Source organism: Pimephales promelas, chromosome 8 (genome assembly GCF_988280905.1).
Source record: "Pimephales promelas chromosome 8, fPimPro1.hap1.1, whole genome shotgun sequence".
In the NCBI taxonomy this organism is placed as follows: Eukaryota; Metazoa; Chordata; class Actinopteri; order Cypriniformes; family Leuciscidae; genus Pimephales; species Pimephales promelas.
In genome coordinates this window covers 6,829,379-6,845,867 of record NC_142776.1, presented here as the reverse complement: position 1 = coordinate 6,845,867, position 16,489 = coordinate 6,829,379, and the positions used below count along the sequence as shown (strand labels likewise).

The window sequence follows — 16,489 nt, the reverse complement described above, 5'->3', positions numbered from 1 at the left end:
TCTGGTTACTGATATTCTTCTAAATATCAGAAAATCGTCTGAATGGATTTGAAAACGGTAAAACTCAACTGTTTAACTCTGGGGCAGTGGTAAAATTAGCCTATTTCCAAAAAAAGTGGAGTATCCCTTTAAGCCTAGCAGTGAATGTTTATGAGCAGTAAACATAATCCGCTGCAAACTCAGAGCTGAAGCACAACCAGCAAAAGCACTTCAGTTTTTTAGCCATTAGAGGGCCAAAAGTAACACAGTGTTCCTTCGAAATAAGATTTGCCATTACAAGCCATATATACGGTCTAATTTGAAACAGGTCAATGTCGGAAAACAAAAATATAGATTGAGGGAGCACAAATAGAACATTTTTTTAGTCCTTTCTGAAGCTGTTTAGACACTGTATGTGCCTTGATGTGTGTGTGAGAGCGAGAGAGAGAGTCTACTGCATACCCATAGTGGTCTAAGCTCATGCCAAGGCCCCATTCACTGGACAGCCGTCATTATTTTTTACACTCATGTGAAAACAACAGAGTGGTCCACTCCACCAGCACAATTAAAATAACATTTTCAAGAGTGGAAAATATGATGGGGGAATAATTTCCTTCTCTTTATGCCACGTTTTGAAAACTACGGGTAATTGAGGCCTGCTTTTGGAGGAAGCAGAACTGTGTGTAGTGGTGTGAATGCAACTGTAATGTGTTTGTGTTTCTGCCTGTGAAAGTGTGAATGCAATGAATGTGTGTGTGTGTGAGGGAAAAAAGAGATCGTGTGCTCAGTCAGAGGTAAAAAAAAAAAAGTCCAGGCAAGAGCGAAAGCACGGTGCCTGCCAAAAACTGCCTTGTTCCACATGCCAAAGTGTTTTAATTGATTAACTAGACTAACCATTTATGCTGGTGCCTAATTGTAGAGTTTTTACCTCAGTTGTAGTTGTATTAAGCTCTCTGAATGAGTCACTTCAATCAGATGTTCTGTGTTCAGATAACAACTTTGAACTTTTGACCAGACTGTTGTACAAATAGTATGGGAAAAGAAATAAAATATAGAGATTTGGGGTCAGTAAGATTTTTTTTCAATCATTAAATCTTCAGCAATGACGCGTTCAATTCATCAAAAGTGAAAGTAACATTTATAATGTTACAAACGATTTTCATTTCAAATAATTGCTGTTCTTTTGAACTTTCTATTTATCGAAGAATTCTGGAAAAAAATAAATAGTCGGGTTTCCACGAAAATATGAAGCAAAGCCACTGTTTTGAACACTGATAACAATACGAATATTTCTTGAGCAGCAATCTTACCAACCCCAAACTTTTGAACAGTTGTGTACATACAGTTATATGACAGATGGCGTTCCCAGGATATTGAACGCACAGAATTGGTGTTATTAGATGATGACTGACTTGATGACAACATTCACAATAAAGCTTAGCTCCGATCTATTGTATTGACTCGCAACATACCAAATTACGATATTATGACAGAAGACTGCCAAGCACAAATACTGAAAGCACAAAAAGTTCCCCCCTTTTCTATTATAATAGATGGGCCATCATTTGGGACAGGGCAATAGAGTGCAACAGTTGGGTCCCGGAAGTAGAAACATTCATTTTCTCCATAGGAAAGTTGATTTTTAAAGGGATACTCCACTTTTTTTGCAAATAGCCTCATTTTACAACTCCCCCAAAGTTAAACAGTTGGGTTTTACCGTTTTCGAATCCATTCAGCCGATTTTCTTATATTTAGAAGAATATCAGTAACCAGACAGTTTCTGGTCTCATTGACTTCCATAGTATATATATTTTTTTCCTACTATGGAAGTCAATGAGACCAGAAACTGTCTGGTTACTGATATTCTTCTAAATATCAGAAAATCGTCTGAATGGATTTGAAAACGGTAAAACTCAAACGTTTAACCCAGAGGGAGTTGTAAAATGAGCCTATTTCCCAAAAAAAGTGGAGAATCCCTTTAATGATAACTTATAAACCTTTAAAGACAGCCCTACTGTGAGCTTCCGAGGTTTGTTAATCAATGATAATTGTTTCTGTTGAAGCTTCAGCCTGCATTATGTCGACTTATTTTTAAAATAATTGTGTTTAACAGTGGAATTTGTGGTGAAAAACTAAGGGCTGTGATATAATGCTATCGGGGCGATGGTATATCATTAGAGATTTTGCTATATAGAGTATGATGTAAATATTTAAGTGTAGCACTGCACCATTGACACTTTAGAGTGATGTAATGCATACATTTAGGACATCCTTAATTTTATAAAGACTTATAAAGGGCAATAAGCTTGAAAAAGATGTTGATGTGATGTATTCGCTGACACACAGCGTAATGATGTGCACAGAAAGCACGTCACTCAGCATGCGATTGCCAATTCATTTCTCTTTCACGTCTTATTGCACTTGAATCGTCGAATACACACACAATTATGTCAAAATGCCCAATGTGTGGAGTATGTAAAGTTTAACGCAGTCGGTATGTCTCAAGTTAAACGGTTGGGTTAAAACCTGATGTGTTTTAGTATAATGGATTAGTGACAGCAGCCTCTGTATCATTAACGTTAATTAAACAACAAAAGACAAATAGAAAATAACTTGCTGTTGACTGGATAACTTTTGTAGCTTGAATAAGAAAAAAATAAATACACACAGTGACTGTGTTAATGTTAATACATTACAAGACTATGCAGTGTTTTATTTTTACATTCGGTTATTTAATTTCTGTACTATGTCTAACTACATATTAAATAAACTTATAGTACCTGAAAAACTATACAAAAAAAATGATAACATTATAGTAAAATAAAATTTCTCATATCATAAAGAAAGATGTCATATCGCCCACCCCATTACCCATGATGCTGTACATAAAATTCCACCAATCAGAGAGTCACGACAAGCAAAACGTGCCGAAATATCTCTCCCACTAAGCACAGCAAATGACATAATTGAGACACTCAAAATACTTGTGGTATTATATATAAATATATTATAGTATTATTTGCAATAAACTTATAAATAATTACTAATTTAAAATTTGATTGATATATTTCTCCATTGTTTTTAATTCAATTGTGCTGTGGGCAATGCTTAAAGGAACACTCCGACTTTTTGGGACTTTAGCCTATTCACCTTACCCCCTCAGAGTTAGATAAGTCCATACATACCTTTTTCATCTCCGTGCGTGCTATAAGTCTGTTTGACGCACCCACCGCTAGCCTAGCTTAGCACAAAGACTGGATGTGAATGGTTGCAGCTTTCATACTAATCCAAATGAGGGACAAAATAACGCAAACGTTTTCCTATTTACATGTTGTGGTTTGTATAGTCACAGAGTGTGCAAATATCAAGGCCATATGAGACACAGACATCTTTTGACCGTATAAATACTATATTTTCTGAAGGGGAAGCACTGCTACTTGGGCAGAGTGATAACAATCACCTGAGACGCACCGTGACGAGGAGCAGAGAGTTCGCTTCGCTCAGCGTTGGAATAAAGAGTCAGCAATTACTAACGTTAGATAGAAAAGCATAGTTTATCATGGGTGTTTGCTTTATTGTATGAGCTGTGACAATAAACAGGGGAGACCAGGTAATACAGTACCATGTTTCATTGATTTCCAACCAAAAACGCACCCAGATTTATAAATATCACATGAATAAATAATTATTATTACAGGAATCAATATATTTTAAATGCAATTTATTAGCTGAACCAAATGTATTCAACAGTAGCCTATATAATATACAGTATTGCATTACTATAGGATAGAATAAGGGGAAAGTAATAGCACAAATTGTTTTTGCACAATGAACTCACAGCCTATCGTACCCTTTTGCACGCTCAAGTTCGTTATTTCCACGGTTATTTCAAATTTAGGCTACTAGGCGCGCCGCGCGCAGGGTGCAAGTTCAACGCGGTGAACGCGCTCGTTTTTTTTTTCCCAAGCGCGTCCGCACCGCATCAAGATAAAAACATATTCATACCCTAATCATATAATAGTCTCACTAACGTTACATTAGATCTGGCTAAAGGCACTGTTACAGTAGGTCATCTAAAAACATAATGGAACACTTACCTCAGCCGCAGGTGATCCACTTGTCCTGTCTGTGCTATCGATGGGATGGCCGTATCCTTCAGCACATTATGGTCCGTGTGGCAAATTCCATTTTTTCAAAATAGTCGTCCTCATTGAAATGTACCGAGCAAACACAATGTCCCTTGATAATCTTAGGTGTGTTTGGATAAATATCCAGAGTAAGTTAGCCATTTCTTCACCCAGTCAGCGTTTTTAGTTGGAATTCTGTGAAACATGGTTAAGTTACCTCCCCTGTTTACAGTCGCAGCTATTTACAATAGAGCGAAAACCCATGACTCTAAACTACGCTTTTACTATTTATAAATTGCTGACTCTATTACCCAAACACCGAGCGAACTCTCCGCTCCTCACCACGGCGTGTCTCCGGTAATGCGGTTATTACGCCGTCAAAGTAGCAGTGCTTCGCCTTCAGAGAATAGTTCCCAGGTTTTATACGGGTTAAAAGATGTCTGTGTCTCATTTGACTTTGTTATTTGTACATTATGTGACTATACAAATCACAACATGTAAATAGGAAAACGTTTGCGTTATTTTGCCACTCATTTGGATCAGTATGAAAGCTGCAAGTCACATCGAGTCTTTGTGCTTAGCTAGGCTAGCGTCAAACAGACTTATAACACGCACGGAGATGAAAAAGGTATGTATGGACTTATCTAACTCTGGGGGGTAAGGTGAATAGGCTAAAGTCCCAAAAAGTCGGAGTGTTCCTTTAAAGGAGTAGTTCACTTTAAAAAAAAACTTTTCCTGATAATTTACTCACATCCAAGATGTCCATGTCTTTCTTTCTTCAGTCGAAAAGAAATTAAGTTTTTTGATGAAAACATTCCAGGATTTTCTCCATATAATGGACTTCAATGGGAACCACATTTCAAGGTCCAAAAGACTGTTTCAGTGCAAACTGTTCAAAGGGCTTTAAACGATTCCAGACGATGAATAAGGGTCTTATCTTACCCTTCGAGTCATGACTAGAAAAAAGAGTTTGAACAGGAGAGTCACGAACGCTCATCACAGAACAAAGCAAGGCGAGCATTTGTGCTTATGAAACTTCAAATTTTGTAATTATTTTTAAACGACTGATCGTTTCGCTAGATACGACCCTTATTCATCGTCTGGAATCGTTTAAAGCCCTTTGAAGTTGCACTGAAATTCATTTGGATCTTGAACCGTTTGGTTCCCATTGAAGTCCATTATATGGAGAAAATCCTGGAATGTTTTCATCAAAAACCTTAATTTCTTTTCAACTGAAGAAAGAATGACATGGACATCTTGGAGGACATGGGGGTGAGTAAATTATCAGCAAAAGTTTTTTTAAAAGTGAACTACCAGTACTCCTTTAATGGTATTGTAATTCTTTCCCTTAAATAAATCCGTTAAGTACACAGTCACAAGACTGTCTACAAGGTACAAACCTTTGTATTTTTGTCATATTTTCAAATAATATTTGCTTCAAATCTAGGTGGTTAGCTTGGTTCGTGCTTATAACGCTTTAACAATGACTTTTTTAAAATCCTTATGGGATAAATGAATGGGAAAATTACTTCCGGAACCAACACCGCTGAAAAAGTGGTGCACTTTTGCATTCTATTAACACTTCAAAACCAGCTGTACACTCTATTCATCAAATATCATGTACATACACCTGGTTCTTTGCTATTGAATTAGAGCGCTCAAAATGAGTGGGTGGTGACAGAAGACCAGCTCATCCCGCCTACCCTACTGTGATTGGCTTGATCTACACCACTCTCGGAGCTGGTTGGTCCGTGTCCCTGCAGTAAGGAGCAGGGTGATGTAGAAGTGGAGCCACCACCTGTAGGCTCCTCCTGGCTGTGTGTGGCGGTCACAATGCCCCCTGGAGGACTGGAGGATACAGTGCAACTGCTCACAGTCCACAGGCATGGATACTGACTGAAAATCACAGATTTTCACAGCAAACATTACTTGAGATTTGTATGTAAAACTGCTTTACCTTATTGTTTGACATATTGGGTCATCTGTCTAAAGTCGGTTCTCTTTCTGACCTGCTGGCTCCGGGTGAGCTTGGAGCAGGAGGCACAGACAGCATCGCAGCAGGGCCAGGAGGAGACACGCCTGGCCAGCTCTCATGACCAGAGAACATCTGCACAGCACCTGGACTCAGATTCTCAGATAGAGACACTTCAAAGGAAAACAAAAGTAATTAGGGAGTTAGCAAAGAAATACTGACATGTTGGGTTTTTTTTTTTTTTTTGTCTGTGGATACAAATATAATAGTAGTTTTATATCTATATACAATAATAATATAATATTATATTATACAATGTAATCTAGTTAATCTAATAAATATAATAGTATAATTTAATATAGACCCCTTTTCTCTTTGTCTTGACAGCACAAAATCAACACCTGATGAATGGTTGTTATTATTAATTTAGCTATTTCATCTAAATATTAACATTTGTGAGATTTAGTTAGTCAAAACAGTTTCTGTGCCTCTTGAAAATAGTGATCAATGACATTATTTTATGTTGAATATCAACATTTTCTGTTTGTAAATGAGGGATTTGGGGACATGTCACTGTTTTTAGACTTGAATAAAAATATAGTTTTTATTTTGAAGTAAAAAAAAATAAAAATTACACCCTTGGGGTAATATATCTTACACTACAACTTACATTTTTTTTGCTATATATATATATTTATTTTGTGCTATATCTTCCCTATAATAACACATTCCCTGATGCATCATCCCACACATTCTAAACTTATCTAAATTTTCCACAATTTATAAGTAAATGCACATTGTTCATTAGGGGGTCATCTTCCCCTAATATACATAAAATTGAATAAATACTGTAGAAAACCTGGAAATATAAGAAGGAAAGTCATGCATATTTTGGAATGACATGATGGCGAGTAAATCATTACGGGATTTTCAGTTTTGCAAAAAAAAGCATGCAAAAAGCACAGTGGTCTGTAGCTATTGCTAAGACATTATTCAAATGATGACATGTGAGGGATGGTGATGGCGAAGTGGATAAGACACATGCCTTTGGTCTGAGAGACCGGGTTCGAATCCACTGTGAGACACCAATGTGTCCCTGAGCAAGACACTTAACCCCTAGTTGCTCCAGAGGCGTGCGACCTCTGACATAGTATATAGCAATTGTAAGTCGTTTGGGTAAAAGCGTCAGCAAAATGAATAAATGTAAATATGTCACCTGAGTTATGGCCACGGTGGTGGGGGTGGTGATGATGGCGGGGCAGGTAGGGCGATGGGTACGGGGCTGCTCGGTGCCCGTGCAGACTTGGGTAGTGTTTGTACCCATGGTGGGGAGTAAGCGGTAAACCTCCTGGATACGGAAAGTTGCCACCACTAGAACACAGAGTGTCTGGGTTTGATATGAACCATCCGCCTGCAACCCAACAAATGGACACCAATATTGTTTCACATAACACTGTTAACATGATGCTACAAATAGGAACACTGACTTTTTTGGACTGTATCCCCCAGAGTTGGATAAGTCCATACATGCCTTTTTCATGTGCGTGCTGTAACTCTGTCTGACGCACCCACCGCTAGCCTAGCTTAGCACAAAGACTGGATGTAAATGGATACAGCTAGCATAATCCCAATAAGTGACAAAATAACGCAAAAAAATTCCCATTTACATGTTGTGATTTGTATAGTCACAGAGTGTACAAATAACAAGGTAATATGAGACACAGATATCTTTTAACCGTATAAATATTGGGAACTATATTCTCAGAAGGCGAAGCACTGCTACGGTGCATCTCAGGTGATGCGGTTATCACTCCATCCAAGTAGCCTTCTGAGAATATAGTTCGCTATTTATATGGTTAAAAGATGGCTGTGTCTCATATGACCTTGTAATTTGTAAACTCTGTGACTATACAAATCACAACATGTAAATAGGAAAATGTTTTGCGTTATTTTGTCACTTATTAGGATTAGTATGCTAGCTGTAGCCATTTACATCCAGTCTTTGTGCTAAGCTAGGCTAGCGGTGGGTGCGTCAGATAGAGTTACAGCACGTACGGAGATGAAAAAGGTATGTATGCACTTATCTAACTCTGGGGGATGTGCTGAATGAGCTAAAGTCCAAAAAAGTCGGAGTGTTCCTTTAAACATGTTCATTGTTCATAAATCAGACAAAAATATTAGTTTGGCCAACTTTAAGAAAGTGGAAAATGAATCACTAACAGTGTGGTATGCCCACATGCTGGTTTTCAGCTGGAGGTTCTAGATGATTCTTAGGATGGCTCCTATGGAGAGAAAAAGCTTTGTGAATGAGACAAACCTCAAATGAAGAACTAACATCAAAACAGTTCATATACGCAAATCAGCAAAGCCGAATTTTCAGCATCATTACTCCAGTCTTCAGTGTCACATGATCCTACAGAAATAAATCTATGTTTAAGATAGATTTCTTAATAGTATTATTAGTTGGAAAAGGTTGTGCTGCTTAATGTTTTTGTGTAATTTTTGGTGAAACATTATAAATATTGTTTGTTACTGTCACTAGATCAATTTAATTCACGTTTGTTCAAAGTTTTAAAGTGTAAAAAAAACTTTGGAACTGAATGGTGTATGCAAAATTACCTCATTTACACAATAATGATTTTTTCTTATTCACTATTTATATTATTTTCAGGCAAAAAAATAAAAATAATAATAATACACTTGTTAAGTTTACCAGTAAACATAACCTCCTGTGGTGGATTTCTTTTTTTATCATGAACACTACTGTAATGCATTATATATAAATAAATACAATATATTATTTAAATGGTAAAGTTTTATACTTCAAAGTAGTATTTGTTGTATCGTCTTTTATAATAGCCAAAAATCATTAGTTGTGTCCCAAATGAAGCACTACACACTATGCACTTATACACTATACTTGTTGTGTGCACTATGTACTCAAACCAAACGATGAATTTTATATGGTTATTTTTTAATCAAATCCATCTTTAACCAAAATAACTTTATTTTAACCTTTTAATGATATTCACCCTGTAATTGTTCAAATGTACACAGTACAGAGTGAGTCTAATTTAAGTACCTCTGCTCCAGTGAAGTTATGACAACATTTACTGGAGTACAGTTATTCAGCGTTCATTCCACCAACATTGTGTAATATCTCACACATTCTTCACTGTAGCCGCTTAAAATCTCTCACTCTCACTTCACACTGCCTCTCCAACAAGCTCCTTTACTCACACACTCACTCGATTCAAAGCATAAACGTTTAATAATTGGTCGCTAATCACGGCTGATTTCGCACAGTCATGCTAGCTTGACTAGCGCTAATGCCTGCTATGATACTATTATGAGTTGAAATACGCATTGTTAAATTGGTGAGAAAACTTATCTTCTGATACCGGCAATGTTTGTTCGATGTAATCTAAATATGTTGTACCTTTCCTTTGCGTCAAGGAAAGCTTTGGCAAAGGGATTGTGTTTTATCTTCAGTGCAGTTATCTGCGAAGGGAAGGAAACCAGAAAGATAGTGAGGATAAAATATTTGTACACCAGAAGTCAAGTATATCTCCTAATATTATATTTCCAACAATTTTACAAACTATTATATATACAGCATTCATCAAAACACAAACAAGTAGCTTCTTTTTAAAGGTACGGTTCACCCAGCAAGATTTTCCACTAAAAAAAACACTGTTTTTAACTAAAAAAATTAAAACTTCTCTGCGTTTTGGCCATTCATTTACACATTGACAACAGCGTTTTGAAACGGGTTTCAAAGAGTAAGCTTCTGAAAAACGATACTTTTATTTAGGGATGCACGATATTATCGGCCAGCATTTCGGTATCGGCCGATATATGTTCATTTTTAATGTTATCGTTATTGGCCTGGTAAGAAAATGTGGCCGATATATTAAAGCCGATAAATAATGTATTGTTCCCTTCTGCTGAGACACTTGTTGAGCACTGTTTATGTTTATTTCTTCACTGTTTATTATATCTCTTCAAAAAATGAAAATACGGTTCGGTACAACATGTTCAGCGCAAATCTGTTATATCGGCTACATAACACTATAATGAGAACATCATTATAATTGTGTGCTTGAGACATGGATTTAATTGTGAGACTTTTGTTTTTGGAATCAGACTCTCAAAATTAGATAAAAATTTGGATGTAAGTTTAGTTTATCGGCCGATATATCGGTTATCGGCTTTCAAATACAAAGAATTATCGGTTATCGGTATTGGCCAAAATTTTCAATTACTCCCGTTGGAGTGACTATGTGCTTTGTACCTTTGGAGAGCTTGTCATAATTTACTAAAGAGCAGCATAAACATCCTGCCGAACTGTACTGTACTTTTCAATGCAGAACAAATACATTTGTCTGTCTTTTGGAACAACATGAGAATGAAGCAATCATTTTTGTGTGAACTCTGTTTAATCATGTTATATCCTAAATGTTTAGTGTAGATGCTCTAACCTCCTCATTCTGGTAGGCTGTTACAGCGATGAACTGAGTGTCTGTGAAAGAGATGTTGGTCACCATCCTGTGGCTTCCTCCTACACGAACAATGTGAATTTGAGGTTCGTACTTATGGAGAGAAGTCAGCATGATCTGGATCAAGTGATCAGAACAGAAGACAAAAGAAAAGTAAGAAAGAAATCGGCTCTTGACAGGACATTAGTTTACAACATGTGTGTAAGGTGGCGTACATATCAACTTGTAGGTCTATACTGTCTGCCTCGGTATATATTTTTAGACAGAATTTTAACAAAATTTTAACAGAATTTTAACAAAATTCTAAATGAGGTATCAAACAAAGGATATAGAATTGCAAATACCTGTAGATTTTGAATGTTAAGAAGAATTAAAACAGACTGAAGTCCAAAGAAATCCATACAATTTCTGCATAACATTTTTGATGGTCTGCTTTAGACATTCTACTCACTATTAAGTAGCTTTGCAACTACATGTTAAGTAGCAGTTATTAGTGTATTAGAAGACTGACTGTGTAATATCTGCTAACACTTGATTTTGAAGCTCCCCAACAGACATTCTACTGACTATAAGTAACTTTGCAATTATGTCAACTAGAGAAAAAAAGGTACAAAAGCTGTCACTGGGGCTGTATCTTTTCAAAAGGTACACTTTTGTACCCAAAGGCTGCATATTGGTACCTTAGTGGTACATATTAGCACCTAAAATGTACATATTAGTACCTAAATGTACATATTAGCACCTACAATGTACATATTAGGACCTAAAATGGACATATTAGCTTCTGAAATGGACATATTAGCACCTAAAATGTACATATTAGCACCTTTTTAGCACCATATTATACCTTTTTTTCTGAGAGTGTAACCTGAACACCTAACCCTAACCTAACAGTCTACTAGTCGACTACAGCCTACTAATACTCAACTGAGGGTGGACCATCGAAATAATGTGAAACCCAGCAAAAAATATAAATTTGTGGAATATTAATTGCAATTTAAAAAAAAAATGTTTGAGCAATATTTATATAAAAAAAATGTATTCCTGTGATTGCTGAATTTTAAGTAACTCCATTCTTCAGTGTCACATGATCCTTCAGAAATCATTCTAATATGCCTGTTTCTTATTATCATTTCTTACTGTTATCAATGTTGAAAACAGTTTTTGCTCTTTAATATTTTTTTTTTGTGTGGAAAACATACAAAGCCATTCAAAAGTTTGGGATAAGATCAAAATAAATAAAAAATACATTTATTTTATTCAGCAAGGGTGCACGATTAGAAGTGACATTAAAGACGTATAATGTTACACTGTAAAAAAAATGTTTTCAAGATTTGTTATCACAACATATTTTCTTTTGTCAAATCAACTTAAATCATTTATTTAGTCCAGATAACTTATTATTTTGAGTTTCTGATGATTAAATCAATCTCCATTGTATTAACTCACTTTTTCCATTTCAATCAACTTAAAATTTGAAGGCAACCAGGTTACTTACTTTTTTAAGTTAAACCAAAAATATTTTTTACAGTGTAAAAAAGATTTATATTTCTAATAAATTCTGTTCTTTTGAACTTTCCATTCATCAAAAACTCCTGAAAAAAAGCATGATTCCACCAAAATATTAAGCAGCATAAACGACATTTCAACACTGATGTTAATAAGAACCATTATTAATAATTAAGCACCAATTATAATTGAGCAGCAAATCAGCATATTAGAATGATTTCTGAAGGATCATGTGACACTGAAGACTGGAGGAGTAATGCTGCTGAAAATATTTCCGCTTACAGCAGCTACATATTGGAATTCCATTCCATTTATTTTCTTATTTGTATAAAATTACCTGAAATTATATAATACAAACAGTGGCTATTTTGTTAGTGCAAAATTAAAACGAGTTTGATGTCTGTTTAAATGTTTTGATATGTCTAATATATCAAGATATAATAATTCATGTCACAGCACAATGTAATTCAAATCAAAAAGGAGCCAGTTCTTAAATTCTGACAGTATCACTTCATATTGGTAGGTTTTTATATTTACACGCACTGCATTGTCTATATAAAAAATTCTTGGAATGACTGCAGTGACCACGTCAAGCATGAATAAATCTATCGGGCGAATTCTGAGAAAGAGACAGGCGGAACGAGAGAGAAAAGCAGATTTTTTTTTCTCTCTCTCTAATTGGCAGATTACAATGACTGATGAGGGGCAGGTACTCATCTGCATGGCTACAGGGGGGGACATAAAGGGCTTTGTGTGCCTTTCTCTCCCATTTGCCTTTTTTTTAATATGTTGCCTTTTTGAACATCTAAGGGCTGATGGCTAAATTAATTTTGCATAGAAAAAAACAGAGGTAATTACCATAATGTACAACTAACCACAGCAATTATTTCATTTAGAGCTGGTTCTCTCTCATCGTCCTCTCCGCTGCCAGCTCTGCGTTTAAAAACCCCGGTAAATAGGGACCAGGCAGGAATACAGGAGAAGAGGATGGGGTGGCGGGGAGGGCGCAGGGGAGGGGTCATGTAAATACCAATAATCATTTGGTGGCGGAGTCATACTCGAACGGAGCGGGCTGGAGCACCTCGCAGCGGCCTCGCTGAAAGCCAGGATGGCTAGCTGAAGTAGACCACTCTCTGTCTGAACGGCAGGAAGTGCATTAAACGAGAAAAGTGCCAATTAAGAGCTGTTTATTCCTGTTTACATGCAGTCCCCGCTGAACAAAGGGGCTCCATAGGTGAAGTGGATGCCGAGGAGAGCACTAATTGTATAAATGCGCACTTGAAATTTCCCGTGGCAGCGCACAGGGTGATTAAAGGCAGGCCAAGACTCCTAAAAGCTACAGAGAGGCCTGTTTGGACACACAAGAGACCTGAGATGCAACTCAAGATGACAGAGCGGGCCACGTATACTGCATGTATATAATGTGCAGTCTTTGTTTTTAATGTAGGGAACAAATGTCAATTTCTCAGATTTATCAATAATGGAAAACGTCTCGGTTGCGTATGGTTCCCTGAGTAGGGAACGGAGACGTCTCGTCCCAATTCGTTGGAAACTCCTCCGACGAGAAGTAGGAGTTCCCATACGAAGGGGAACTCATGGCGTGAGAAGTGGAACTTATCTCAGCCGTAAAGCTATTTCATGCATTGCAAATGTGTGTGTGTACGTGTCAGTGTTTCTGCACCTGGCCTCCTCCGTTGAGTTTGTTGGTCAGTTTGACTTTGTTGAAGGACACTGGAGCTTTCATCCAGTGGGCACCGAAGTTGGGGGAGTCGGGGTGGATGTAGACACAGCTGTGACTGTGAGGCTCAGGTTTGCCCGCAGGGACCCACTCGCCGTTCACGTACTTCCAGCGGTGCCCGTCTGCAGGGCTGAAGTCCAACAGGAACGAATACATGGCGTTGGGGTCCAGACCCGTCACGCAGACCTTCAGAACTGGAAACATCCTCCTACAAAGGAATTATGACAGAAGAATTGCTTAAAAATGCTTACTGCGTACTCTTTATAAAAGAAAGGTTATTTATTGGCATTGATGGTTGCATGAAGAATCTTTAACTTCTATGTTAAACAATATCTATGTTAAAACCAGCGCCTGGTTCTTCATAGTGGAAAAATAAGTTCTTTTAGGAACTGTCAAAGGAAAGGTTTGCCAAAATCGTTATTCTATGCCGTTGCTGTGAAAACCTTCATTTGGAATCTTTGTTTTCAAGAGTGTGGTGTATAAAAGATGTTTTCATGTTTGTACATACAATGAAAGTTAAAGGGTTCCAATGCTGGATCAAACTGGCTTTCACTACATGGACAAAAACAAGAAAAAAAAAGCCATACAGATTTGGAATTACATTTTTAAGGGAACCATCCCTTTAAGACGGAAATCTTAATTTTCCAAAAGCTGTCACACTCTCACATACGTGATTAAAAAATTTATTCCCCAACAATGATTCACACTGCCTGCCAAAACTCTACGAGCAGTTACAAGCACAAACTTCATGAGAGGTTGGACGCTAGTCATTTCCACTTTTTTCCCCCCATGATTATTTTTTATGGATGAGAAGTTTAAGAGGGGCTGCAAATGGAAGGACACCCACCTGCAGAGCTGACCTGTAACTACTGAATGAGTTGGTCAAGTCACCCTTCAGCTTGACAATGCCACAAGCCTTTTTCAATTAAATTAATCTTCCTGATCCAAAAAAAACCCCGAAAAACATCAAAAACACCACCATGTGCCAATATAGTGACATAAAAATTACAAACCTGCTTAGAGACATTGAGACAAGACATTTTGATAGAAAGACAGATGGATAACTGAAAGCAGATATCTAGAGAGACTTTAGTAATCCAAATTGTTATGAAAATCCTTATGAAAAGTAACACCAAAACTACACCTAATATTGACATTATCAAAAAGGATTACGAGCCACAAATTTGCTTTTAAAGTTCTAAGTTCAAACTATGACACTGACTGTTAAATTCTTTATCTTAATTTTTCTCTATTCTCTCTGTTATACCATTCAAGAAACAATATTGCAGTAAATTTTATAAGTGGTGCCCAGAAATTTGGACACTTAGGTCACAATTAAAATATCCTAAATATCAATCAGTAAATTTCAATGTTTTTACATTTATTTTAACTCATTAAAATAATTCAAGCAACTTATACATATATGAGATTCTCATGGGTATCCTCACAGAGTGACAACCAGAAAGTGTCCATTTTTTTCTTCTAAACAATTTTATCACGTAAAACCAAATAAATGTAATTTTTTTCTTTAAAACGTTTTAAAGACATAGCACACATATATAATTATAATATTTTGTTAAATACCGCACAGACATTATAATGCATCATTACATTTATGTGACTTCAAAAAGAGGATTGGAAATTAGGCTAATTAAATAAGTATAAGCAATTAGAACGTATTAACTTATAATTCTCTTCATAAGTACAAGTAAACTTCACAAAACAATTTTCTAACATATTCTGTGCACAACAAATGTGTTAAAAAATTTAAACAAACACCACTGCTGTATTAAAACACTTTTACGGCGTTGTCGGAGGTTCATCGCGGCTCACCTGCCGTTCTTCGTCACTATCATCTCATTGGTGACTTCTTTGAATTTCCTCCAGAGTTCAGCATCTTCCAGGGTGACTTTGAGCTGTTTCTCAGTGGGGTCCCCCTTCTCTCGGCCGGCCTGTAACTCGCTCTCCACGACGCTCAGCAGTCTGGTGATACAGCAGTCACTGCTGGCCCGAGCACCGGTCACCGCACCACCGCTCCGCACATCTTCCTCCACCTTCATGATCTCACACGCGCGCGCGCCAAGTGGAAAACAACTGGACTTTAACTTTAGCTCACTTTCATTTATGACAAGATTTCTGTGCCTAACAACTTGTGGACTGCATCAATCATAAAAGAAAAAAGTCTTAGGCAGTGTGTGTGTCAGTAGCTGTTTGATCTGTACTTCAGCTCACTGCGACCACCTGTTCTTATGACCGGAGGACTAACCTGCAGTCACGTGGGCTTGCCCTAATTAACTGATTCATTCACAAGCATTTTTTTTCCATTTCAATACAAATTCTAATATTCTATATTCAAATTTATTTCCAGTCTTCACATTTCTATTTAGGCAACTTAAGCTGTTTAGATATTACGCAGAAAGTTCAAACGAAACTTCTGACAGGAAGAAGAACATTAGAGAAAAATAAACGTAGGCTAAATTTAAATAGCCTAATTTACGTAAAACGAAGAAAACCGTAATATCTAAAACGCTCTGTTCGGCGTATTGCGAATATATAAATGAGTTTTTACGACCAAAAAAACAACTCGATGTTTCTTTTCAGAACCACGGACAGCTCGTAAAGCGCTAGAGGCTTCTCTTCGTAATCCTAAATTCACAATTTATGT

The 16,489-nt window shown here is 36.9% G+C and overlaps 1 protein-coding gene across 1 annotated transcript; it reads right to left on the bottom strand.

Annotated features, from left to right (window-relative positions):
• Positions 1-5,403: 5,403 nt before the first annotated feature.
• Positions 5,404-16,030, bottom strand: tbx19 (T-box transcription factor 19). The gene is made up of 8 exons (XM_039689555.2): positions 15,658-16,030; positions 13,768-14,032; positions 10,560-10,694; positions 9,518-9,579; positions 8,299-8,360; positions 7,295-7,489; positions 6,116-6,251; positions 5,404-6,002 (listed from the first exon to the last, which is right to left on the bottom strand). The coding sequence occupies exons 1-8, from the start codon at positions 15,882-15,884 to the stop codon at positions 5,765-5,767; spliced, it is 1,320 nt and encodes a 439-aa protein (XP_039545489.2). The 5' UTR covers positions 15,885-16,030; the 3' UTR covers positions 5,404-5,764.
• Positions 16,031-16,489: the final 459 nt, after the last annotated feature.